The 27,651-nt window shown below is 40.5% G+C and overlaps 1 protein-coding gene across 4 annotated transcripts in view; it reads right to left on the bottom strand.

Annotated features, from left to right (window-relative positions):
• LOC124782041 (arylsulfatase B-like) overlaps positions 1-27,651 on the bottom strand; it is a 132,585-nt gene that overhangs the window by 5,660 nt on the left and 99,274 nt on the right. For 3 of the 4 annotated variants that reach the window (XM_047253908.1, XM_047253912.1, XM_047253910.1), the window contains 2 exons: positions 22,916-23,051; positions 22,354-22,796 (listed from right to left, as the gene is read on the bottom strand). In XM_047253908.1, the coding sequence (XP_047109864.1) occupies positions 22,354-22,796; positions 22,916-23,051 (579 nt within the window). Of the gene's footprint in view, positions 1-22,353; positions 22,797-22,915; positions 23,052-26,773; positions 26,851-27,651 lie in introns of all 4 variants that reach the window. The other variant, XM_047253909.1, reaches the window with a different exon arrangement.

Genomic DNA, 27,651 nt, shown 5'->3' with positions numbered 1-27,651 from the left:
ACGTTTTTGGAGAATCAAAGTTAAAGTATCTCGTTTAATTGTCCTTTTTTTCATTCCACCGAGTGAAATATATAATAAATAGCGTATTCCTTCGTTGTTTTAATACAGATCTTAGAAAAACAGCGGAATTTTAAATCAGAAACTTGCTTATATGCATTTGTGAATAGGCTTAATTCTTGTAACGTCTTTTTTGATTTTCGGTAATTTAATTGATTTATTCTAGCTAAAGTATTATTTTTGCCATGAGTGAGAAGTGCCTGACTTGCCGTAGAATTGTTAGTTCCGGGGTTTGGTGTGATGGATGCAGTACTTTTTTTCACTGGGGGGACTGCAGTGGCGTGGGTGTTGGGAAAGTGGATCAGGCTCATCAGTGGTTATGTAGGATTTGCAGCAGCGATAGGAAGATAGTGGAACAGGAGGGGAAAATTGCTGCCCTTCAGGCTGAGCTAGATCAGGCTAGGGAAGATCTGGACAGGTTAAGGAGGGAGAAGGGCAGAGAGAGGTGGGAAGTGGCAACAGGTAGCAGAAGGAACAGGCCTAGAACTAAGTCTGACAGTTTTGTGGTGAATGTCAAAAATAAGTTTGACCTGTTGCTTCAGTTAGAAACTGATGAGCCTCAAGCAGAGGTAGGTGTAGACAGGACACAACAAACTTTCAATAGGAAATTGAAAAAGAATGTAGGAAAGTCATCGAAAAGGAAGAAAGTTTTGTTGTTAGGCAGTTCTCATGCCAGAGGTGTAGGCCAACTTCTGCAGGAGGAATTAGGGCCAGAATACCAGGTCACGAATTTTTTCAAACCAAGTGCTAGTCTGGATCAGGTGACAGAGGATTTAGGTTCACTCTGTAAAGGATTTACCAGGGAAGACACCGTGGTTATTGTGGGAGGGCCAGGGAACAGCATCGACAGAGATCCTGGGTACAGTATAGAGTGTGACCTGGTAAAGATTGCGTCGGCATCGAGACACACCAATGTTGAATTTGTATCTGTCCTGAGACGCCATGACCGGCCTCATTTGAACTCTTCTGTTGGGAGAGTTAATTTGGAGTTGGAACGGCTGCTTGGGTCGGGTGCGGGGGCTCATATTGGTGTGGTTCCTGTTGATTATCTCAGTAGGTGGGACTATACCAGGCACGGCCTACATCTCAACAGGAAAGGGAAGGGGAAACTGGCTGGGGTAATAGCAGGAAATTTAAAGGGGGGAGGCACTGCCATGAATGGTAAAATACCAGTGGTTACAGGTGTTGGAGCAGCACCTTTTTTAGGATAGGTAAGACAGAAAGATGTCAAGTTCTACGAGAGGTCAGGATTGAAACAAATCTTCAGTTTAGGAAAGAAATTAAACAGCACAATTCTAGCACATTGGATCACCAATCACAGCTACCAATTATAAATTTTCACCAATCACCAGAAATTTTATCTCCACCAAGTTGTCTCTCAGTCCTAGGCAATTGCATTGATGAATTAAAGTCATCCAACCCAGTTGACATAATCTGCCTCTCTGAACACCATGTGGCCACTGGTATAGCAACTAGGCCTAAGCACAATGAGAAACTCAGACAGGAGAGTACTGCAAATGTTAGAATAAGGAAAGGTTCTCATAAAAGTATAATTAAAAATAATGTAAGTATATTTCATCAAAATATTAGGAGTTTAAAGAATAAAGTAGATGAGCTTCTGGTTTGTTTAGAAGATTTAGAAGCTGAGAATGAAATAGATATACTATGCCTGTCTGAGCATCACATTGTTACTGATATGGATAAGGTAAATGTAAGTGGTTATAAGCCCTCTGCACATGTAATGAGAGAAAATATGGAGAAAGGAGGAGTTGCCATATATGTCAAAAGTTATCATTGTGCAAAAAGTATAGAAACAAAAAAGTTTTGTGTAGAGAAACATATAGAAGCATGTGCCTGTGAGCTTAAATTAAATAAAGGCACATTTATAATTGTAACTGTATATAGGTCCCCATCAGGAAATTTTCATCTATTTCTGAAAAATTTGGACTCCTTGTTGTGCTATCTGTCAGACAGGGGGAAGCAAATTATTATTTGTGGGGACATCAATGTAGATTCTCTGAAAGAGGGTAATAGGAAAAATGACCTTGAATTATTACTCGGTTATTTCAATTTGACACCCGTTATTGATTTTCCTACTCGAGTGGTAAAGGATAGCAGCTCACTGATAGATAACTTCTTTATAGACCAAGATAAGTTTAACCAGATAAATGCTCAGCCTGTTGAAAATGGTCTTTCTGATCATGGTGCACAGCTAGTTACAATATATGACATAGCTCCATTCAGCAATACTAAACAGTCCTCCAAAGTAGTACGTTCAGTCAACGATTTAACAATTGCAAATTTCAGGGAAAGCCTACAGCAGTTGGACTGGGATGAGGTGTACCGTGAACCTGATGCCAATTTAAAATATAATTTATTTCATGACACTTTTGTAAATGCATTTGAAAACTGCTTCCCCAAGAAAATAGTTAAATATACTCGTAAGAAACCTTGTAACAAACCATGGCTTACTAAGGGTATAAAAATATCTTGTAACCGGAAAAGGGAAATGTATCTGACAGCAAGAAAGAGTAGTGACCCAGAAACTATCAAAAATTATAAAAACTACTGTGTTATATTAAGAGAAGTTATTAAAAAATCCAGGAGTATGTGTATCATGTCTGAAATCAGCAATTCTGATAATAAAATTAAAACAATTTGGAATATTATTAAAAGAGAAACAGGTCAACCAAGAGCACAGGAAGACAGTATTACCATCAAATTGAATGAAAGCTTTACGAACAAAAAGTCAGAAGTTGAAAATATTTTTAATAATCATTTTCTAAATGTTGTAGATATAGTAGGATCCAGGTGCTCATTAGAAGATGCTAGGCTGTTAATGGAAGAGGCCATACCTATGCAATTTGATACAATTGAAATCTCACCCACTTCTCCCTCTGAAATTAGGAAAATAATAAACTTGCTTAAAAGCAAAAACTCACATGGAATTGATGGCATTTCCAGCAAAATACTAAAAGCTTGTTCTCAACAGATAAGTAAGATTCTCAGCCACCTGTGTAATAGCTCTCTGGAACAGGGCATTTTCCCTGATAGACTGAAATACGCTATTGTTATACCTTTGCATAAAAAGGGGGATAGATCTGATGTCAACAATTACCGTCCAATCTCCCTTCTAACAGCTTTATCCAAAATCTTTGAGAAAGTAATGTATTCAAGAGTAGCTTCACATATCTGTAAAAATGAAGTACGAACAAAATGTCAGTTTGGTTTCCAGAAAGGTTTTTCAACAGAAAATGCCATATATGCTTTCACCAGTCAAATTTTGAATGATCTGAATAACCGAACACCACCCATTGGGATTTTTTGTGATCTCTCAAAGGCTTTTGATTGTGTAAATCATGAAATTCTGCTAGACAAGCTCAAGTATTGTGGCATGAGTGGGACAGTGCACAAATGGTTTAATTCGTACCTAACTGGAAGAGTGCAGAAAGTTGAAATAAGTAGTTCTCGTAACATGCAAAGATCAGCACATTCCTCAAACTGGGGACCTATCAAGAATGGTGTTCCACAAGGGTCAGTCTTGGGTCCTTTGTTGTTCTTATTATATATTAATGACTTGCCATTCTATATTCATGAAGAGGCAAAGTTAGTTCTCTTTGCTGATGATACAAATATAGTAATCACACCTGAGAAACAAGAATTAACTGATGAAATTGTCAATACTGTCTTTCAGAAAATTACTAAGTGGTTCCTTGTAAACGGACTCTCACTGAATTTTGATAAGACACAGTACATACAGTTCCGTACAGTGAATGGTATGACGCCATTAATAAATATAGACCTTAATCAGAAGTATATAGCTAAGGTAGAATATTCCAAATTTTTAGGTATGTCCATCGATGAGAGATTAAATTGGAAGAAACACATTGATGATCTGCTGAAACGTTTGAGTTCAGCTACTTATGCAATAAGGGTCATTGCAAATTTTGGTGATAAACATCTTAGTAAATTAGCTTACTACGCCTATTTTCACTCATTGCTTTCATATGGCATCATATTTTGGGGTAATTCATCACTGAGGAATAAAGTATTTATTGCACAAAAGCGTGTAATCAGAATAATAGCTGGAGTCCACCCAAGATCATCCTGCAGACATTTATTTAAGGATCTAGGGATGTTCAAAGTAGCTTCTCAGTATATATACTCTCTTATGAAATTTGTTATTAACAACCAAACCCAATTCAAAAGTAATAGCAGTGTGCATAACTGATGATGGTCAAAGTACAGAGGATATAAAATGTAGACTGGCAATGGCAAGGAAATCGTTTCTGAAGAAGAGAAATTTTTTAACATCGAGTATAGATTTAAGTGTCAGGAAGTCGTTTCTGAAACTATTTGTATGGAGTGTAGCCATGTATGGAAGTGAAACATGGGCGATAACCAGTTTGGACAAGAAGAGAATAGAAGCTTTCGAAATGTGGTGCTACAGAAGAATGCTGAAGATAAGGTGGGTAGATCACGTAACTAATGAGGAGGTATTGAATAGGATTGGGGAGAAGAGAAGTTTGTGGCACAACTTGACTAGAAGAAGGGATCGGTTGGTAGGACATGTTTTGAGGCCTCAAGGGATCACAAATTTAGCATTAGAGGGCAGCGTGGAGGGTAAAAATCGTAGAGGGAGACCAAGAGATGAATACACTAAGCAGATTCAGAAGGATGTAGGCTGCAGTAGGTACTGGGAGATGAAGAAGCTTGCACAGGATAGAGTAGCATGGAGAGCTGCATCAAACCTATCTCAGGACTGAAGACCACAACAACAACAACAACAACATAACTACAATACTAGGAGAAAGGACGATCTTCACTATTCAAGATTAAATCTAACTTTGGCACAGAAAGGGGTGAATTATACTGGCACTAAAGTCTTTGGTCACTTAGCAAATAGTATCAAAACTCTGACAGATAACCAACAAGTATTTAAGAAGAAATTAAAAGAATTTCTGAATGACAACTCCTTCTACTCCATAGAGGAATTTTTAGATATAAATTAAGAAAAAAAAAAACAAACAGAAATATTAAAAAATTATAAAAATAAAAAATAAAGAAAAACAAAAAACACAAAAAAAATAAAGTTGTTATATTAACTTAAGTATGTTGTTAAATTAACGTAATTATGTCATGTATTGGAAAATTTGACTCGTTCCACATCATTACGAAATATCGTATTCATGATCCATGGAACTAGTATTAATCTAATCTAATCTAATCTAATCTAAACCATCACTCCCAACAGCTCCTATCTCTCTTCAAAGTCCTCCACCTCTCAAACCCTTGCTTGGAGAACACACTCAGGAACATCGTCCTAGACGCCAGCTGTAAACTTGATTTCCATGCCACACACCACCTGAAAAAACTATCCGCAGTGCTAGTGCAACACCTAAGAAGTGGGGTCCCTCTCCCTATCCCTCACAAACACCAACCACAACAGAACCTTCAACAAACTCCCCTCATAGCCAACACAAACCTAGCCTAGCCACCCTACGCAATCTCCCAATCCCAGCACATACCCCACACAGACCAAATCTCAACTATAACCACAGTCAAATGCCACATATCACCAGTCCCAATTCAGTTCTAAACCTCTCATCCAGATCCCTCTCTCCTCCAGAGACATCTGTTCTATCAAAAGGCTTAACCTTTAGCCCCACGCCTAAATTCAACCGCACTGACCTGGTTCAAGATCTCCTCTCATTCACTCGGAACCTCAACTGGAAATATCACTTCACTACGCAAACACAGCCCCCAAATACTAGACCCAGTGTTGAACCCTGTCCAGAACAGTTCCGACTGCCTTCTCAAAGGGATCCTCCTCCTCTCCCCCAAAACCATCCCTTGCAGGAATTCCTCACATCCAGTGTTGCCTCCCAGTCCTTCTTGAAGAACATCTCGACAACCCCCAACATCACCCCAGCTGAATCCTGTGCCATTAAGGAGCTGAAAACAGACTGCTCTATTGTCATAAAGGCTCCACAACTGTGGTACTTGACTGTGTGGAGTATGTGGCAGAAGGACTGCGTCAACTCTCCGACACCTCAACCTACAAAGCTACTACCCAGGATCCCATTTCCTCCATCCAGACTGAGATGCACAAAATCCTAAAAATCCAAGGTCCCTCACAAGGCCTGACAATGGCTTCCATAGACCTACTCACTCCACCTGAGCCACGTACCCCTACTTTCTACCTATTACCCAAAATCCACATAGAGAACCATCCTGGTCGTCCCATTGTAGCAGGCTTCAAAGCCCCAACACAATGTATCTCAGCTCTGGTAGACCAACACCTCCAACCTATCACCCACAGACTCCCGTCCTACATCAAAGACACAAACCACTTCCTAGAACGCCTCAAATCCATTCCCACTCCTCTCCCACCTGAAACCTTTCTTGTCACCATAGATGCTACATCCCTTTGCACAAACATCCCACATACCCATGGTCTCTCTGCCCTTGAGCACTACCTCTCCCAACACCCACCCGAAGATCTTCCAAGAACCTCGTTCCTTATCCCACTTACCAACTTCATCCTCACCCATAATTACTTCACTTTTGAAGGACAGACCTACAAACAAATCAGGGGAACGGCCATGGGAACCAGGATGGCTCCGTTCTATGCCAACCTCTTCATGGGCCGCATGGAGGAGGCTTTCCTGAAGACCCAACAGCTGCTTCCCCTGGCCTGGTATAGGTTCTTAGATGACATCTTTGTGGTCTGGACTCATGGTGAAGAAACACTCCTTAATTTCCTCCATAACCTCAACTCCTTTTCGAATCTGAATTTCACCTGGTCCTTCTCCAAACCCCAAGCCAGCTTCCTGAATGTTGACCTTCATCTTGTTGAAGCTCACATCCACACCTCTGTCCATATCAAACCCGCAAACAAACAACAGTACCTTCACTTCCACATCAAACGCTCCCTTCCCTACAGCCTAGGTATTCGTGGCAAACGTATCTGCTAAAGTGACGAATCCCTCAACAATTACACCAATAACCTGACCAATGCTTTCCTCCCCCACAACTATCGTGCAGACTTTGTCCACAAACAGATCTCCTGAGCAATACATTCCTCCCCGGCCAACAACAATTTTCCTACCCCCAGACCACACAGAAGCATCCCCCTTGTCACCCAGTATTATCCTGGCCTCGAATACATCAACAAATTACTCCGCCAGGGATATGACTTTCTCAAATCAACCCCTGAAATGAGATCATCCCTTGACAAAATTCTCCCCACAACACCTAGAGTTGCCTTTCGTCGCCCCCCTAACCTCCGTAACATCCTTGTCAAACCCTACAATATTCTCAGACTACCTTCTCTACCCAGCGGTTCCTACCCCTGTAACCGACCCCGCTGCAAAACCTGCCCCATGCATCCCCCCACAACCACCTACTCCAGCCCCGCTACTGGTAAAACATACACAATTCAAGGCAGGGCCACATGTGAAACTACACATGTCATTTATCAGCTGACATGCCTGCACTGCGCAGCCTTTTACATCGGTATGACAACAACTAAACTGGCTGAGCGCATGAACGGACACAGACGAACTGTCCGCCTAGGAGATGTCCAATACCCAGTAGCAGAGCATGCCCTCCAGCATAATTCTAGGGACCTAGGAACCTGCTACACCGTATGTGCCATTTGGCTTCTCCCACCCAACACCAGTGCCTCGGAACTGCGGAGATGGGAACTTGCACTCCCAACACATCCTTTCATCCCGCCATCTCCCTGGACTGAACCTACGTTAAATAACCTCACTCTCACTTAGTTTTCAGTATTCTCTTCTTTCCCTTTCCTCTTTAGCCATTCACGCATCTTTTCATCCTCCATAGTTGTGTTTGTCTTTATACTATACACCTCTTTACTTCTGTATGCATCCTCTTTGGTTTGAAGCTGGCACAGTACTTACAGTAGAATATCTTTGGCTTCCCTCTGACAACCATGCCTCCATCCTTGCTACCCTCCTTGTTTTCCTTTCCCTGTTCCTTCATAACCTGGGTTGTGAGTAACTGAATCCACTTTCCCTTCTTCCCTTTTTTTTCCCCTCTCTCCTCCCTGATGAAGGAACAAAGTTCTGAAAGCTAAGAACGTAATTTTTTGTTCTGTTTTTTGTGTATCTATCGGCTGTACTGAGCTGAGGTAAGTACTGGCCAGCCCCTCTATCTCTTTGTTAGTATTTGTTTCAGATAAAAGATGCTCTTTTATGAAGTTAGTTATCAACAGTCAGTCATAGCTGACAACAGTAACATTCATAAATGTGATAACTTGTGCAACTCACACAGCCAGTCTGATATTTATTTTGAATTTTTTATTTTAATGTTATATGGTAACATTCAAGTACAGTTCATTGTGGTCTACATAGCAAGCAAGATCGTCACTTCACCAAAGGTTGTTTGTTCCTGTGGAATGTGGTCTGCTGCTAGCCTTCCCACTAGGTACCCATTGGGGTTAGCTAATATGTAGCTAGAGGAAACCATGTGAATAACTATTGGCCACTGCTGTAGAGAATTGGCTCCAAACCACAAGTTCTCTAGTCCCAGCTTCCAGCTAGCAATGATGTGGTTCCTTTCTTATACCTACTTTTAGACTTTATTCTGACATAAAAGTAATTTCCCCCAATGGACTGTGAACACTGAGAGCCTCTGAGACTGACCTGAGTGTGCCCTTCTGTATTCTGTACATTGAATACATTGGTTTTATTAATGTTTAACCAACACATTCATTTACAAATTCCTTCACATTGTAATGTTAGTGTTACACTGTTGCTATTTTGTAAAGAAAATGAAACAGTTATTTAATTCAAATTGCAGTCTAATAAAGCTTCATGTGTAATTTTGTTTTACTTGTATAATTTTTTGTAACTTCTAACCATAGTACATACATGTATTGAAGTAAAAAATTTGAATTTAGATTATTTATATAATTTTATACTTGATTATTAGTCAAAATACATTTCCAAAATATTCCGTTTTTTTGTATGTAATTAATTAATTTGGGATTTTTTGCTGTTAGAATTACATTTGCGTCCATCACTATTTTTACTGTTGAAACACCTGTAAAATAATAAAAAAAAGAATGTGCACTAGGAACGAGTAGAGAAATGCTCCTATCAGCGAAAAAAAAGTGAATATGTTCCTGTATAAAAGTCTCTGACTGAAAAGTTGTGTAACAGCTGCCTCATTCCATCTCCCTCACCATCTTTAAAAATTCGCCCAAAAATTTTGACATGGAAGGATATTCACACTCTTTTTAATATGCAATTCACTTTCACTCCCACAAGCTCCCCCAATGGTAACTTTCTCACACCCACTAGTCTATTGCTGTAAGTCGCTCACACTCATCCACTCCCACATGTCTACTCTTACTCACTCTTTCAGCCCAACTCATTGTCATTGTCTCTATATGTCTCTCAAACCGTCACATTTCCTGTCTCACAGCCACAATCTGTCCTACTACTACTACTACTACTACTACTGTCTCCACTCACTGCCACTGTCTCTCTCTTGCTCTCTCTTTCTGCACTTATCTGGTTCATTCCTTCCCACTGGTAAGTCTCTTCTCACTGTCACTACCCATCTCTTCCTCGCTGTCAATGTCACAGACCCATATTATCGCTGGCTCTCATCCAATCCTACTTCCTCCTTCCCTTTATTTCTCTCCAAATGCCAGTGTCTCCTTCACTCTTTTCCTATTACTCTTGTCACTGTCAACTATGTTCCACTGCCACTGTCTCCCTATCTTTCTCTCACACTGCCATTGTCTCCTTCACTCTTTCTATACCACAGCCACTATTTACTATTTTTTCCATCTTTTTACCACTGTCACTGCCTCCATCTCTCTCAGCATAAAAAAGGGTGAATATGTTCACATTCCAATATTTTTTAGAAAATTTTAAAGGTGCTGAAGAAGGCAGAACTATGCAGGTGTTGACTCATTTTTCAGTCAGAGTCTTGTAAAGGATAGAACAGAACCGTACAGGTTAGCTACAGAGCTGAAACTGAGCACTTTCCCCCATATATTTAATAAAAAATTTTCCCAGTGCACTTTTTGCTTAAGAGACTAGGCTCACACTCAGGAAGAATGTGGTTAAAATCCCTGTCCAGCCATCCATACTTTAATTTTCTGTAGTTTCCCAAAAACCAACTAAGCACAATGCTGTGATGGTTCCCTTGAGGAGGACAGTCAATTTCCTTCCCCTTCCACCTCATACCTAGAATGGAGATCTGCCTGTAATGTCCTCATCATTGATGGGACTTAAAGACCTATCCGCCAACCATAATGCAACTTTGTGGCGACATACACAGACAGAAAACTAAAGTATTACAATATGAACACTTACCAAACTGATAACCCAGTATTTTCATGCTTGTGGATTATGTTGATTAACCCTCACACAAGGTTATTTTCAGCTTTAAAAAATTCCAGTCCTACAGATAGAGAATGGTGCGAGTACTTTATACGTACTGGTGTGTCTAACATTACTGGATGTGTTCTGGTGGAGATTGCAACACAGCATGCCCAGATGAGATGTGCAGGTAGCTTATCACCATCTTTCAGACTCTGAACATTGGGTAGTGGGACATGGAAGCATCATACTGATAGGTCCTTTGTATATTTGGCTGCAGTGCAATGACTGCATAATGAGTGGGGATGAGATGGACTCAGGACAAAAGTACGCTAGGACAAATAAGCTCAGGCACTTCCAAATGGACTACACCAAAAGAAGATCACAGGATTGTTCAACTGGATCTGACAAAAAGACAGATGGCAACATTTGAAATCTGGCCAGAAGTTATAGGCAGAGTGTAATCACAAACCACCTGGCACACACAACTGGAAGCTGGGTTGAGACCTTGTCATTTACCACTGAGACCATCTCAGAGACATGACACACAGCCAGAATCAACTGGCACACTTAGTGACATTCTGGGATGTTCAGTGACAAGTCTTGCATCACTCACTACCTCAAAATCTAAGAGGCAGGAGGGGGGACTGCTGCAATATGAAATTCTTCCCTCCTTAGAACATGTCGTACCCACCGATCCCTTCTTGTAGTGAAGGTGTGCCACAAATTTCTCTTCTCCCTGATTCTATTCAATACCTCCTCGTTAGTCATGTGATCTACCCATCTAATCTTCAGCATTCTTCTGTAACACCATATTTCAAAAACTTCTATTCTCTTCTTGACCAAACTATTTATCGTCCACGTTTCACTTCCATACATGACCACACCCCATACAAATACTTTCAGAAATGACTTCCTGACACTTAAATCTATACTTAATGTTAACAAATTTCTCTTCTTCAGAAACACGTTCCTTTCCATTGCCAGGCTACATTTTATATCCTCTCTACTTCGACCATCATCAGTTATTTTGCTCCCCAAATAGCAAAACTCATTTACTACTTTAAGCATCTAATTTCCTAATCTAATACGCTCTGCATTACCTGATTTAATTCGACTACATTCTATTATCCTCGTTTTGCTTTTGTTGATGTTCATCTTATATCCTCCTTTCAAGACACTGTCGATTCCGTTCAGCTGCTCTTCCAGGTCCTTTGCAGTCTCTGACAGAATTACAATGTCATCGGCGAACCTCAAAGTTTTTATTTCTTCTCCACAGATTTTAATTCCTACTCCAAATTTTTCTTTTGTTTCCTTTACTGCTTGCTCAATATACAGATTGAATAACATCGGGGATAGGCTACAAGCCTTTCTCACTCCCTTCCCAACCCCTCCTTCCCATTCATGCCCCGCAGCTCTTATAACTGCCATCTGGTTTCTGTACAAATTGTAAATAGCCTTTCGCTCCATGTATTTTACCCCTGCCACCTTCAGAATTTGAAAAAGAGTATTCCAGTCAACATTGTCAAAAGCTTTCTCTAAGTCTACAAATGCTAGAAACATAGGTTTGCTTTTCTTTAATATATCTTCTGAGATAAGTCGTTGGGTCAGTATTGCCTCACGTGTTCCAGTATTTTTACAGAATCCAAGCTGATCTTCCCTGAGGTCGGCTTCTACCAGTTTTTCCATTCATCTGTAAAGAATCACATAAGTATTTTGCAGCCATGGCTTATTAAACTGATAGTTCGGTAATTTTCACATCTGTCAGTGCCTGCTTTCTTTGGGACTGGAATTGTATTATGTACTTATTATTCATGATACATAACTAATTCTCTTTTACTAGGGAGGTCTCTATGGTCATTTCTTTCTGCCAACACTTCAACACTTGACAAAAATGTGACACTGCATTATCATCAAATAAATTTGTAGAGCGCACAGTCGTTGCTTTATTGGGGAGATTATTTTCAATGTACGATGCAACCGATTCCCATACTTTCAGCATTTCTGTTGTTGCTGCAGAAGACCGCTGCTTTGCTGTTACCTCCTCCGCCTCCTTCTCCTCCTCCTTCTCTTACTCTGAACTCCTCTTCATACCTTCCTGCTGTGAAACACACTGCAGCTCCATAAGCTCTTCAGTGGTCTTATTTTGGCTGTGATCTTCCACAAGCCCATCAAAATTATTGTTATCCACTTCTAGTCTCATGTTCTTGGCCACAAACACAATCTTATTGACTACAGGCTCCACAGTTGACTCAACTGCCTCAGAGTCACATTCAACAATGCACTCTGGCCAAAGCTTTTTCCAATCAGAAGTGAGAGTTCTCTTGGTAGCCCCCTCCATGGCTTTTGGATCATCTTGACACAGGCATAATGTTGAAGTGATTATTTCCAAAATTCTCAGAGAGTTGGATTGGTAGCTTCAGTAAACTCAAAGCAATGCTCAAAGAGTGCTTTAATGCAGAGCTTCTTAAAGTTGGAAATCATCTGCTGGTCCATAAGCTGGAGTAACGAGGTGGTGTTGTGAGCCAGAAATTGGATCTTGATGAAGCAAAATTCTTGAAGGACAGTCAGATTTTTTCACAAAAGGACCAAACACTTCATTAATCCAATCACAAAAAAGGTCATGTGTCATCCAAGCTTTGTTGTTGGACCTCCACATCACATTTAACCTGCTCTTCTGGGCTTTACCCTTTGGGAAGGCTCATGGAGTTTCTGAATGGTAAACAAGCAGTTGTTTATTTTTCAAATCACTGTTTGCATTTGCACAGAATACCAGTGTAAGACGGTCTTTCATTGGACTGTGACCAGGCAATGCATTCGTCTCTGCTGTTATAAGGTATGCTTCAGCATCTTTTTCCACAATAGACCTGTTTTGTCAGAGTTAAAAATCTGTTGCAGAAGATAACCCTCAGAATCTATGAGCATCTTGAAGTTGCTCATGGGTTCTCCGCCAGTTGTTCTCTTAAACTTCTCGAACCACCGACAGCTTCCCTCAAGCACTTCTTCAACCGCTGATGATCTTGGCATCCTCTTAATGAGGTCGGCGAAAATCATTCTCACCTTCTGACAAATGATGTTCTCGTTAATAGTGTCACCTTGCAATTGATTTTCATTTATACATATAAGGAGCAACTTTCAGATAATCCAGAATATGAAACAGTTTTTAGATCCTCTTGTCACTCTGTTTGAAGCATCTATACCCTCTACTTTGTCTTTGTTCTTGAAGATAGTGCAAACAGCTGATGTAGACTGACTGTATATGTGTGTTAAATTAGCAACGCTCACACCAGGTAAACGTTTTTCAATGATTTTACATTTCATTTCTAAAGTAATTTTCTTTCTCTTATGGTCATCTTCTTGTGGCTTTATCTTTGGGGACATTTCTATGAAGGTTATTAAAATTTGCACAGAGAGAAATATTGTGTGAACACAAGTTTAGAAAAATGTGTGATCACTAGCTGCACTAAGACGGTAGCAGAAAGAGTGCTAAACCCATGCGAGGGAGAGAGTGCACTCAGTATAATGTCACTCGATGCTCTGTCCCTACCACCCGTCCTAAACATCTGAGTGTCCCAGTCTATATCTGGTAAATTGAAATCTCCACCTAAGACTATAACATGCTGAGAAAATTTATGTGAAGTGTATTCCAAATTTTCTCTCAGTTGTTCTGCCACTAATGCTGCTGAGTCGGGAGGTCGGTAAAAGGAGCCAATTATTAACCTAGCTCGGTTGTTGAGTGTAACCTCCACCCATAATAATTCACAGGAACTATCCACTTCTACTTCACTACAGGATAAACTACTACTAACAGTGACTAAAACTCCACCACCAGTTGCATGAAATCTATCCTTTCTAAACACCGTCTGTACCTTTGTAAAAATTTCGGCAGAATTTATCTCTGGCTTCAGCCAGCTTTCTGTACCTATAAAAATTTCAGCTTCGGTGCTTTCTATCAGCGCTTGAAGTTCCGGTACTTTACCAATGCAGCTTCGACAGTTTACAATTACAATACCGATTGCTGCTTGGTCCCTGCATGTCCTGACTTTGCCCCGCACCCGTTGAGGCTGTTGCCCTTTCTGTACTTGCCCAAGGCCATCTAACCTAAAAAACCGTCCAGCCCACGCCACACGACCCCTGTTACCCGTGTAGCCGCTGGTTGTATGTAGTGGACTCCTGACCTATCCAGCGAAACCCGAAACCCCACCACCCTATGGCACAAGTCGAGGAATCTGCAGCCTACACCGTCGCAGACTCTGATTCAGACCCTCCACTCGGCTCTGTACCAAAGGTCCGCAGTCAGTCCTGTCGACAATGCTGCAGATGGTGAGCTCTGCTTTCATCATGCTAGCGAGACTGGCAGTCTTCACCAAATCAGATAGCCGCCGGAAGCCAGAGAGGATTTCCTCCGATCCATAGCGGCACACATCATTGGTGCCGACATGAGCGACCACCTGCAGATGGGTGCACCCTGTACCCTTCATGGCATCCGGAAGAACCCTTTCCACATCTGGAATGACTCCCCCCCGGTATGCACACGGAGTGCACATTGGTTTTCTTCCCCCTCTCTTGCTGCCATATCCCTAAGGGGCCCCATTACGCGCCTGACGTTGGAGCTCCCAACTACCAGTAAGCCCACCCTCTGCGACCGCCCGGATCTTGCAGACTGAGGGGCAACCTCTGGAACAGGACAAGCAGCCATGTCAGGCTGAAGATCAGTATCAGCCTGAGACAGAGCCTGAAATCGGTTCGTCAGACAAACTGGAGAGGCCTTCCGTTCAGCCCTCCGGAATGTCTTTCGCCCCCTGCCACACCTTGAGACAACCTCCCACTCTACCACAGGTGAGGGATCAGCCTCAATGTGGACAGCAGGTGCAGTCCCTATCCATGCTAAAAACTGTTGTGCAAAGAACGCCTGAACTAATCTACAGAGAGCGCAAACGAATCGACACAAAATTTAAACGGTTATTAAAATACAAGATTGCCTAGTAAATGCAGTAATGCTGCTACATGCGGGCTGCTGACACAATGATCGGCGGCGGAAGGAGACTACGCGATTTTACACTATTCAGGTACTAAAACGTGATGCTACAACTCTCAAATACTATAATACGCCCGAAATTTATGAATTAAACAATGCAAGTACCAAAAACACGCAAAGAGATTAAGAATTAAACTATGTAACAAATGAGTGAGCTAGGAGTATACGACTTGCTGCTGCAGCTGCTTATCCAACGGCGGCAGGGAGAGAGAACCGACTCGTGGATATAACATCTTGGACCTACTGATAACAAACAGACCCGAACTTTTCGACTCTGTATGTGCAGAACAGGGAATCAGTGATCATAAGGCCATTGTAGCATCCCTGAATATGGAAGTTAATAGGAATATAAAAAAAGGGAGGAAGGTTTATCTGTTTAGCAAGAGTAATAGAAGGCAGATTTCAGACTACCTAACAGATCAAAGCAAAAATTTCTGTTCCGACACTGACAATGTTGAGTGTTTATGGAAAAAGTTAAAAGTTCAAGGCAATCGTAAAATGCGTTTTAGACAGGTACGTACCGAGTAAAACTGTGAGGGACGGGAAAAACTCACCGTGGTACAACAACAAAGTTAGGAAACTACTGTGAAAGCAAAGAGAGCTTCACTCCAAGTTTAAACGCAGCCAGAACCTCTCAGACAAACAGAAGCTAAATGATGTCAAAGTTAGCGTAAGGAGGGCTATGCGTGAAGCGTTCAGTGAATTAGAAAGTAAAATTCTATGTACCAACTTGACAGAAAATCCTAGGAAGTTCTGGTCTTACGTTAAATCAGTAAGTGGCTCGAAACAGCATATCCAGACACTCCGGGATGATGAAGGCATTGAAACAGAGGATGACATGCGTAAAGCTGAAATACTAAACACTTTTTTCCAAAGCTGTTTCACAGAGGAAGACCGCACTGCAGTTCCATCTCTAAATCCTCACACAAACGAAAAAATGGCTGACATCGAAATAAGTGTCCAAGGAATAGAAAAGCAACTGGAATCACTCAACAGAGGAAAGTCCACTGGACCTGACGGGATACCAATTCGATTCTACACAGAGTACGCGAAAGAACTTGCCCCCCTTCTAACAGCCGTGTACCGCAAGTCTCTAGAGGAACGGAGGGTTCCAAATGATTGGAAAAGAGCACAGGTAGTCCCAGTCTTCAGGAAGGGTCGTCAAGCAGATGCACAAAACTATAGACCTATATCTCTGACGTTGATCTGTTGTAGAATTTTAGAACATGTTTTTTGCTCGAGTATCATGTCGTTTTTGGAAACCCAGAATCTACTATGTAGGAATCAACATGGATTCCGGATACAGCGATTGTGTGAGACACAACTCGCTTTATTTGTTCATGAGACCCAGAAAATATTAGATACAGGCTCCCAGGTAGATGCTATTTTTCTTAACTTACAGAAGGCATTCGATACAGTTCCGCACTGTCGCCTGATAAACAAAATAAGAGCTTACGGAATATCAGACCAGCTGTGTGGCTGGATTGAAGAGTTTTTAGCAAACAGAACACAGCATGTTGTTATCAATGGAGAGACGTCTACAGGCGTTAAAGTAACCTCTGGCGTGCCACAGGGGAGTGTTATGGGACCATTGCTTTTCACAATATATATAAATGACCTAGTAGATAGTGTCGGAAGTTCCAGGCGGCTTTTCGCAGATGATGCTGTAGTATACAGGGAAGTTGCAGCATTAGAAAATTGTAGCGAAATGCAGGAAGATCTGCAGCGGATAGGCACTTGGTGCAGAGAGTGGCAACTGACCCTTAACATAGACAAATGTAATGTATTGCAAATACGTAGAATGAAGGATCCTTTATTGTATGATTATATGATAGCGGAACAAACACTGGTAGCAGTTACTTCTGTAAAATATCTGGGAGTATGCGTGCGGAACGATTTGAAGTGGAATGATCATATAAAATTAATAGTTGGTAAGGCGGGTACCAGGTTGAGATTCATTGGGAGAGTCCTTAGAAAATGTAGTCCATCAACAAAGGAGGTGGCTTACAAAACACTCGTTCGACCTATACTTGAGTATTGCTCATCAGTGTGGGATCCATACCAGATCGGGTTGACGGAGGAGATAGAGAAGATCCAAAGAAGAGCGGCGCGTTTCGTCACAGGGTTATTTGGTAACCGTGATAGCGTTACGGAGATGTTTAACAAACTCAAGTGGCAGACTCTGCAAGAGGTGCTCTGCATCGCGGTGTAGCTTGCTCGTCAGGTTTCGAGAGGGTGCGTTTCTGGATGAGGTATCAAATATATTGCTTCCCCCTACTTATACCTCCCGAGGAGATCATGAATGTAAAATTAGAGAGATTAGAGCGCGCACGGAGGCTTTCAGACAGTCGTTCTTCCCGCGAACCATACGCGACTGGAACAGGAAAGGGAGGTAATGACAGTGGCACGTAAAGTGCCCTCCGCCACACACCGTTGGGTGGCTTGCGGAATATAAATGTAGATGTAGATGCAATACGTACTACAGACACTGCTCATATGCCACCGCAAACAACGACAGGTGTTCATATTGTTAAATGTTTCCCCTGCCGCACGTGAATGGCTGGTGACATCACACTAAATCATCACCATTTGCTGTGTGAAACATAACTCATTAAGTGAATCCTTTTCTTTACCATTTTTTTTTTCTCACAATGCAAACTGCACTTTATAGGAGATGCTCATTAAGTGAGGTTCCACTGTGTATTGCAGGGAGAGTTCCCACCTGTGAAATTCAGAAAAGCTGGTGTTGGTGGGAAGAACCCAGATGATACAGGCTGTGAAGCAGTCATTGAAATGAAGAATGTTGTGTTGTGTGGCATGCTCAGCAGTGGGATGGTCCAGCTGTTTCTTGGCTACAGTTTGTTGGTAGCCACTCATGTGGACAAGACAGGTTGTTGGTTGTCACTACATAGAATGCAGCACAGTGGTTGCAGGTTAGCTTGTAATCACAAGACTGTTTTCACAGGTAGCCCGCCTTTGATAGGATAGCTGATGCTCTTGGCTGGACTAGAGTAGGCGGTGGTGGGAGGATATATGGGGCAGGTCTTGCATCTAGGTCTATTGCAGGGATATGAGCCAGGAGGCAAGGAAATGTGAGCAGGGACTGTGTAGGGATGGACGAGGATATTGTGAAGGTTCAGTGGGCATGGGGGAAAATGTGTTGAGGTTCTGGAAGAATGTGGACAGGGTGTCATCACCCTTGATCCAGATCATGGAGATGTCATCAATGAATCTGAAAGAGATGAGGAGTTTGGGATTCTGGGTGTTTAAGAAGAATTTCTCTAAATGGCCTATGAATAGGTTGACATTGGATGGTGCCGTTAGGGTGCCCATAGCTGTACTCCAGATTTGTTTGTAGGTAATGCCTTCAAAGGAGAAGATAATTGTGGATGAGGATGTAGTTGGTCATGGTGACTACGAAGGAGGTTGTACGTTTGGAATCCATTAGCCATTGGGAAAGGTAGTGTTCAATATGGTAAGCCCATGGGCATTAGGGATGGTACTGTAAAGGAAGGTAGCATCAATAGTGATTAACAGGGCATCATGTGGTGGGTGTGTGAATATCCAAGAGACCAAACTACTGAGGTGATTGATCCCTAGACTTACACACTACTTAAACTAACTTATGCTAAGGACACCACACACACACATGCCCAAGGGAGGACTCGAACCTCTGTCAGGAGAGGCCACGCTTTCCATGACATGACACCTCAAACCGTGCCACTCCGCACAGTTCACAATTTGGTACAGGAACAGGAACTGTGGAGGGTCAGTGTAGGAAATGGTTGGTATCTTTTGTATAGGAGGGTAGGTTGTGGGTAATAGGCTGAATGTGTTGGTGTATGAGAGCAGAGATTCTCTCGGGGGAGGGGGAGGGGGGGGAGGGCACAGTAGCCAGCCACAATGGGTTGTCCTGGGTGGTTGGGCTTAGGGACTTTAGGAAGCATGTAGAAGGTAGGAATGTGGGGAGTGGTAGGGGTGAAGAGAAAGATGGGCTACAGGGAGAGGTTCTGGGATGGGACGAAGGATTTTGAGGAGAGACTGAGGATCCTGCCGGATCTCTGCATTTGGGTCACTGTGGCAGAGTTTATAGGTGGATGAATCTGACAGCTGGCAGAGTGGTTCTGCCAGGTAATCCTTGCTGTTCAAAACAATAGTGGTGGAATATTTGTCATCAGATAGGATTATAAAGATGGGATCAGTTTTTAGATGGTAGATTGTAGTTCTTTCTTTGGATGTAAGGTATTTTGCATGTTGAGGGATTTGAGGAATGATGTTGGGACAAAGTTTGAAGTTAAGAAAGTCTAGAAAATTAACAGGACCAGAGGTTGTGGTCAGGTGTGCGTGAGTTGCATTTGTGTGTGTGTGTGTGTGTGTATTTTGTTTATTTCTGGTGAAGGCCTTGTTAGCTGACAGCTCACTTCCTGACTGTCGTTCTGTCATGCCTATCTGTGACTCAGAATCTCTGCTAAGTAGTGAGTTGAAACTATCCTTTTCATAATATAGTTACATTCCATCCTGGATTTTTCACTGTTTTGCAAATAAGATCAAATATCTTATAGTTAAAAGTACAATTTCTCCTTCCCTGTTCTGTCAAAAGTTTCCGTGAAGGAATGGTAGATCTAGTAAACTGGAATGGTTTGTGCCTTATCCATGGCTATATTATGCAGAAAAGGAGGACAGTGTTCTATGTTATGACTGCATTAGATCAATCCTTGCAGTGAACAATAGAAGACCAGTTTTACTTAAAGGTCTCTGTAATTGAAAAAATTCCACAGAAAATTTCAGAATAGATGAGAAGAATCTTTTTCATTGACAGTCCATTCAGTTATTCAGCAACATGAACATAACACACCTGTCATCTCCCAAGTCATGCAACAACTTATGGCCATCCAGAGAAAGCTAGAATTGCTTTACTAGTAACTATAAGTTAAGTCAGATTTCTGTGACAAACATAAAACCCAGTGAGGGTTCATGAAATGTCCACTGGAATCTTCATGATAATTCTTAATGAAAGGAAAACAGTGTTCAGACCTGAAGATCTTGCTTAGGTGCCATGATATTGAGTTGGCCCCAGTGATACAAAATGAAATTCTCAAAATTATGGCTCACATGATCCAGCAATACAGTGTGCAGCAAATGAAAAATTCTCCATTTTACAGAATTATGACATATTCAACAATGGACATGGATACCCTGGAGCAGTTCATTCATCATGTATGTTGTGTCATCCACTCTTTGTGTATGTTGTGTCAACTCTAAGATGGTCAAAATAAAAGAACTTTTTCTATATTTGTACTATCCACCAGACTCCACAGCAGAAACAACTGTAACTACTGTTACAGACATCTTTCTAAGACTCTCACTGGGAATGGAGTTTCTACACACCTACAGTGATGATGGTGCAACTAATACATCTGGACGGATCAAGGGTGTGAAGGGAATTCTTCTTGAAGACCAGCCAAAGAGCTATTACAGACACTGCAATATTCATTCCACAACAGGAAATTTCAAGAAACTGTGATCCATTGTGCAATGTCTTGGTAAGTGTGAAACACATCTCAAATATAATTCTAAGATCCACAAAAAGGAAAAATATGTCTGCAGATATTATGCTACCATATGGTGTCAAGGAGATGATACCAAATCTGAAAGTTCAATGGGTGATACCACTGCATCTGATCAGGTTGCCTGTAAGGGTTAAATCTTTGAAATGTTCTATTAAAAACTATGACTGGATCCAGAAATCAGTGAGTGGAGTATTGAGCACACAGAGTTCAAATAAAAATGTTGGGTTATGTGATGTAGTTCAAAAGGTTTGAGAGTATTTTTAAATTACAGTGACTACTGAATTGTTTGGATAACGTGAAGAACTGGACAGATCTTTATAGAAAGCAAATTTTAGTGCAGTCAGAAAGAAACATCATGTAGATGTTCTAAAAGCAGCTCTTGTGACCCTTAGATCAGTGGAAGCCAAAGATTATTCTGAGAACCTAAAACTTAAATACTCAAAGATTATTCTGAGAACCTAAAACTTAAATACTCGAATATCTCATAGCTAAGAGAAGATACCTGAGACACATTCTTGAAGAACTGACTCATGAATGTAGATTTAAAAAATTTGAAATTCTTGATCTCTTTCTGTATAATATTTATCAAAGTTTTAACCAAGAGAATCTAAAATGACTATCCCATCTTGAAAAGATAATTTTTATATCCTCCCAATCAAATCCTTCATCTACATGATGTTTGGAAGAGTTGCTTAAAATACATACAGATTACTTTAACCTGGACAGGCTTTATGCACAGCTCAAAATGATGCCAAACTTTATGACTGGTACATATATCACCATGTAATGTATCCTCTGCTTGAAGACAGTTTACTGTTAAACATGGTAGGGTTAAAAATTGTTTCAAGAAGTTTGTCACATCATAAATCTGATTATGACATTTCTAGTACTTACAACATCCTGTGAGAGGTCATTCATCACTTTTTGGCAAATTAAAACTTGCCTCAGACCAACAGTCACACAGCAGGGACTCACTCATCTACTCCTCCTTCATGTTCATCAAGACAGAGCTGGGAAAATTAATCTTATGAACGTCTTAAAGAATTTGTTTCCCAAACTGTTAAAGGAGAGTGGTGTTTGGAAATTGTATGTACAATTTTTGGAGTGTAAAAATAAGCAAAATAAATGTCTTCTCCTTTTGCAACAAAACTATGTATGTTCTACACTCCATTAAGAAGCAATGCGCAGTGTTTGTCAAATAGTAACAACAACAACAACAAACACAAACACACACACACACACACAAACAAAATAGCTGGTACAGCACAACAACTTCCAGATCTAGATAAAACTTAGAAATGTGTAATAATAACATAATACTCACAAAAATATTGAAGAGACAGTAGTTACTAGAACATAATGGTGTTCCTGTAAGATTTTTAGGCAAAAAAGACATTTCTTTTTGGCAGTTAATAGTTGCCTGGGAGCGTACTGTAAATGCTTGGGCCTTCGTTGTCGGTCCAGATATTCCAGCTGATGCTAAAGCATGTGCAGCAGATCCTGATAAGGCATTTGCAATAGAGTCCGCTCCATTGGGCTGTTGACTTGTTTGTTCCGAGTGACTGTCATATTGACCATTATGAAATGATCCACGTGTAAGCTTCCAGCGGCCATGAATAATTGCTTCAAGTCCTAAAATTTCATCTATGTTGAGCAGCATCCCAACACGTGGTGGGGGCCCTTTGGGAATGTGTGTACTATTGCTAGCTCCTAGCCATGGCCAAAGATTCACCCCATCCACTGGCCCCAAATCTGACAAATTGCCTCCTGTCAATGAAATGTTATTTTTTGTGAGAAAGAGTGGCAGTCATACACTTACAGTAAGAACAAAAATATTTGTTAGTAACACTAAAAAGTCTAAATGAAAAATCTGTTCCAATACATACCTGCAGCACTGTAAAGTGTTGGCAACCAGTCTGTAATGTGAACAAAGATGTCACTAACTCTGCCCGCTTGTCTTAGTTTAGAAGTCCACAGAGCTGCAACAGTTCTTACGCCACCCTCAAACAGAGTGAATTTTGTCTGAAAATGTGTCAATAATTTTATTATTTACAATGAAATAACAATAATTGTAAAAACAATCTTTGCAAAACTAAATCAAAATAGTCATAGAAAAAACACCAGTAAAGTAACCATTCTTTACCACCTAGAATACACTGTTTTTTGTTTTGGATAATACAGAATGACAGGAAGAGGAAGTTACGTGGTGGATGCATTTGTTGCTTAGAACCAATACATTTTTTACAGAGAAACACATTAGTTAGTTAGAAGAAACAAATGATATTGCAGATACAGATTCCCCTTGCCAGCCTGCAAATTCAGGCAGCTTGTGGTCATCTGAATGTTCGTGTTATTTTCAGAAGAACTGAATACTATGCAGTAAGTTAACTGGGAACTGAGAGGATAGCTGTAAGATTCAGAGAGAGCTCACATCGGAGCTATCCAAGTTTGTGCTATTGGAAGATGGGAGTACATCAAGCATGACCTACATCTTAATCAGAATGGGACAGATAGATTAGCAGATTTGAGGGCTGAGAGAGTAGATACGCATAAGTGGGGTAGGACACAGTTGCATGATAGAATTCCCATAATTACCAATGTCAGAGGGGCTCCTTGTTTAGACTACCCTCCCCATCCAAAAAGGTAGAAATGGGAGAAGTTAAAATAACTGAATTTCCAAATACTACAGAAATAGAGAAATTTCAAAAGGTGTATTTTCAGACAGACTAAAGTATGCCATTGTCAGACCCCTCTTTAAGGTAGGTAATAGGACAGATATTAATAATTATCAAACTGTTAGCCATAGCTTCATTCTCAAAAATTTTGGTAAAGATCATGTATTTAAGAAAGGCTGAGGATACATAAAAATATATGATCCTTAGTCAGCCACAATTTGTATTTCAGAAAGGCTTCTCCAGTGAACATGCCATTCCTCATTTCAGTTACAAGTATTAAAATATCTGATTGACAGTATTTCATCTATTGTGACTTTTTGTGATCTATCTAAGGTAACTGACTGTACAAATCATAACATTCTTTTGGAGAAGCCTAAAGTTTTTTATGGTTTTTAAGGTATACTGAGTAAGTGGTTTATTTCATATTTAACTAATAGGAAGCAAAAGGTCTTGTTAGGATAACTTGTGGAACTCTCATCATGAATCTAATTCTGAATGGGGACATATTACTACTGTCATTCCACAGTGTTCAATTCTAGAACCTTTTCTGTTCTTGCTATATGTGAATGATGTTTAACTGATAAAGCAGAAACTGTGCCCTTTGCTGATGATCCAAGCATCATAGTCAAATACAACTGAGCTGCAACAACAGAATGAGCAATAACGAAAATATTTTAAGTGTTATTGATTGGTAAATGGCTATCACTTTAATAAAAACATAGAATTCAGTTCTGAACAGATCAAAGCAAAGGGGAAGGAAATATGTAAAATTGATTGATCAAAATTGTGGGATGTGCATACTGATCAAACTGAAAATTACGTATTACAGATCTTCTCAAATGCTTCAGTAACTTTGCTCTACATGTAATTGCTGATTTTGGTGATAAAAGCATCAGAAAATTAACTTATTTTGCATACTTTTATTCACTGATGTCATATGCATTTTTTTATACACACAATCAAGTATTAATTGCACATAAATCTTTGAACTTCATGTAAGAACAATTTAAAAAATAGGCATACTAACAACAGTGGACATTCGTTACACACCCTTTTCCAGCATGCCATCAAACTCTGCTTTTGTGACCACGAATCAGTCTGGCACTAACCTTCTCAGCCGCTGCAAGTCTGTCTGCTCAAGCATGCTCCTAATATAATGTACCGTATTATGTGGCATCCCTTATATGTGTAACATGGTACCACCACTATCCTTCCACAACACCAAACTGTGTGTTTAGCCCATGGTATTTATAGTGTTTCAGCCTAGGAAACCTGGGACCTTCTCCATCCTTCCTGGTCTGAGTCGTGCTAAGACTGATCTCAGTCCTTTTTTGACTAGGAACGTCTGCTCCTAATATACACACAAATCACCACCTACACCTCTTACAAAAACTTAGATCAACCTCCACTTCATGATTTCCATATGTCAATACTGGTAAACTAATTGCTGCTGTGAGGCATATTGGTGAGGTTGCAGCTGCATCTCTGTATTCACCAAATGGTGATGTGCTGACATCTGACCCAGAGCAGATGAGGTAGTAATGATCTGATTTCACGTCCTTTACTTATAACTGCTGTAAAGGTTTTGGTAAGCTCATTAGATGACTCACCCTGTTGCATCCCTCACTGTACTAGCCTCTCTGTATAAGGCGCTCTTGCTGGTTCTCATGGCCCACTTCACTACTATCAACTGCTGATGCCATTTGGGTACATACATGATGACATACAACTCACAGTTCTTTCACCGATGCCATGTCTGGGCATTGTTCAGCCATTTCCTAATAGCGTTACCACCTGCTTTTGCAATGTGTCATATCTGTTCTTTAAGGCAATGTATCCCCTTATTGACATCCAATTGTTGCCCTTTTTGGATAGCTGCAATCTCTTGTGTAACGATTTCCTTGGTAACCATTGTTACACTTGCTGTGTGTGCACTATTATAATGTTGCGTAAACTTTGTCTGCTATTGCAGTCCCTGCATATAAATCACATTTTTCACCCATTTCCACTGCTGACTTTACCGCCTCCAGCAGGTGTCCATCCAGATGTGCCACAGCATCACATCTGGTGATTCTGTTTCTTCTACAATGTCTTGTGAGTGCCATTAATATTCAGAGCATGTACTGTCTCCTATTTTCTCATTATTCAGCACTTACTGTATTTGATGGTTTGCATACTCCACTGATTAACATCCTCTTTAAATTTGTATGTTGCTGATCTTGAGGAAATTGTAGTATTACAGCTGCACCTATAGCGACCCTAGCTTTTAGTCTTCTTCACTCACTAAAATCGTGCTGTAGTGGGAAAAAAGTAATGAATGCACATCATGTCTACTTTTATTCTTGTCATAGATAGGGAGTCACTTTCTTGGGAAACTCTAAAACAGCTAATAGTACTTTTAAACTACAAAAAAGGGATGCAAGCCTAGAGACTCTTGTACACCTCTGTTTAAGAAATCTGGCATTCCTCCATTGCCATGTGTATACATTGTGGAAACCCTTTTATTCTTTAAAATGAATGTATTAGGTAAGGACAGTAGACTGCAAAAAGACTGTGCTATACATGATCACTTTACCAGGCAAAACAGAAACTTACATATAACCCAAGTCAGCACAGCTCTGTGCCGAAAAGATACTTTTCGCATGGGAGTTAAGCTTTATAACAAACTTCCTGAAAACATAAAAGCTATTACTTAGGTCAATACCTTTGGAAAATCTCTAAAGTCATATTTAAGGCATCACTACTTTTTACTCCACTGAAGAATATTTAAATTTAGGATGTGTGTTATATAAATACTTATGCATGAAGTGTACTATTGTAACCTTAAATAAGTACGCCAAGGTATGACTTTGAGCTGTATACTTATAACTTGACCTGTCCAATGTCTTATGCATAAGCTGCTTTGTAGATAACAGAAGCAATAAATACAATACAATTACAATACAATAGTCCATTCACTGCCACTGCAAATTGTGTGTGCTCATTGGTCATCTCGGTTTGTGCAAATGCTAGTTCAAGCATTGTGAACCGAAGTTCTGGTTTTTCAGGTAAGAACTGCTGCATTCGTACCTTCATCTGTGGTTTTCTGACAACTATAATTCTGCTGTTGGTTGCTGTAGATGGACTCATCAGTGAATGCCCTGTTCCTTTATAGCCAATTGGAGTTCTTTTTTCCACCTCTGTAAATCATCCTGTAGGTCCACTAGCTGCCTCTAGTCTGAAACCAACTCACATCTTGTGCTGAAGATATTGTCCAAATTGCATCCCTGCCTGTGTATTTTCATATTATTTTGGGATCGATCACTACTTTGAAGTACTCCTGTGTATTCACTACAAAATTAAATAGACCAAAGGCTATCAAAATGCTACATCAAAAAATTTTTATTTTCTTATTGATGCAATACCATGAACTGTTAAAAGAAAGAGTAATAACCTTTGAGGGAGTAAACAAACTGTCACTAGTCTGTTTCAAAGAAGACACAAAAATACACTATGTGCAATTTATTCCTCTCACGAGCTAAGTATTAAAGAGAGAGTGAGAGACAAACTATTGTGGATTTTGTGACAGATGTGTGTGTTTGTGATAGAAACTCTGCAGACAAATCTTGTTTAGTTATGCTCAACAATGCAGCAACCTCTATAAAATCTTACATTTGAATTATCTTTCTACTAGGTTTAATGAACAGCTAGATCAATTAGTGGCACAGTGTAGGTTGGTGTAGCCACATGGTCAGGAACAGTTATATATGACTTAGTGGTAAGCTATCCCTTTCCTTAATTCTAATACCTTCAAACTGATACAGTCAAAAGAGGGGGGGGGTTAGGATTACATACTCTGAGGAGCATTTACTAAGCTGACATTTGGCATACAGTGAAGACAACTACTATGAGAATAAGTTAATGAATACCACACTTGAGGTGAAGGTGAGGAGGGGAGCTAGCTTTAC

Source organism: Schistocerca piceifrons, chromosome 1 (assembly GCF_021461385.2).
Source record: "Schistocerca piceifrons isolate TAMUIC-IGC-003096 chromosome 1, iqSchPice1.1, whole genome shotgun sequence".
Taxonomy (NCBI): Eukaryota; Metazoa; Arthropoda; class Insecta; order Orthoptera; family Acrididae; genus Schistocerca; species Schistocerca piceifrons.
Note: the sequence above shows the minus strand (reverse complement) of the source record. Positions and strands in the feature narration are given on the sequence as shown.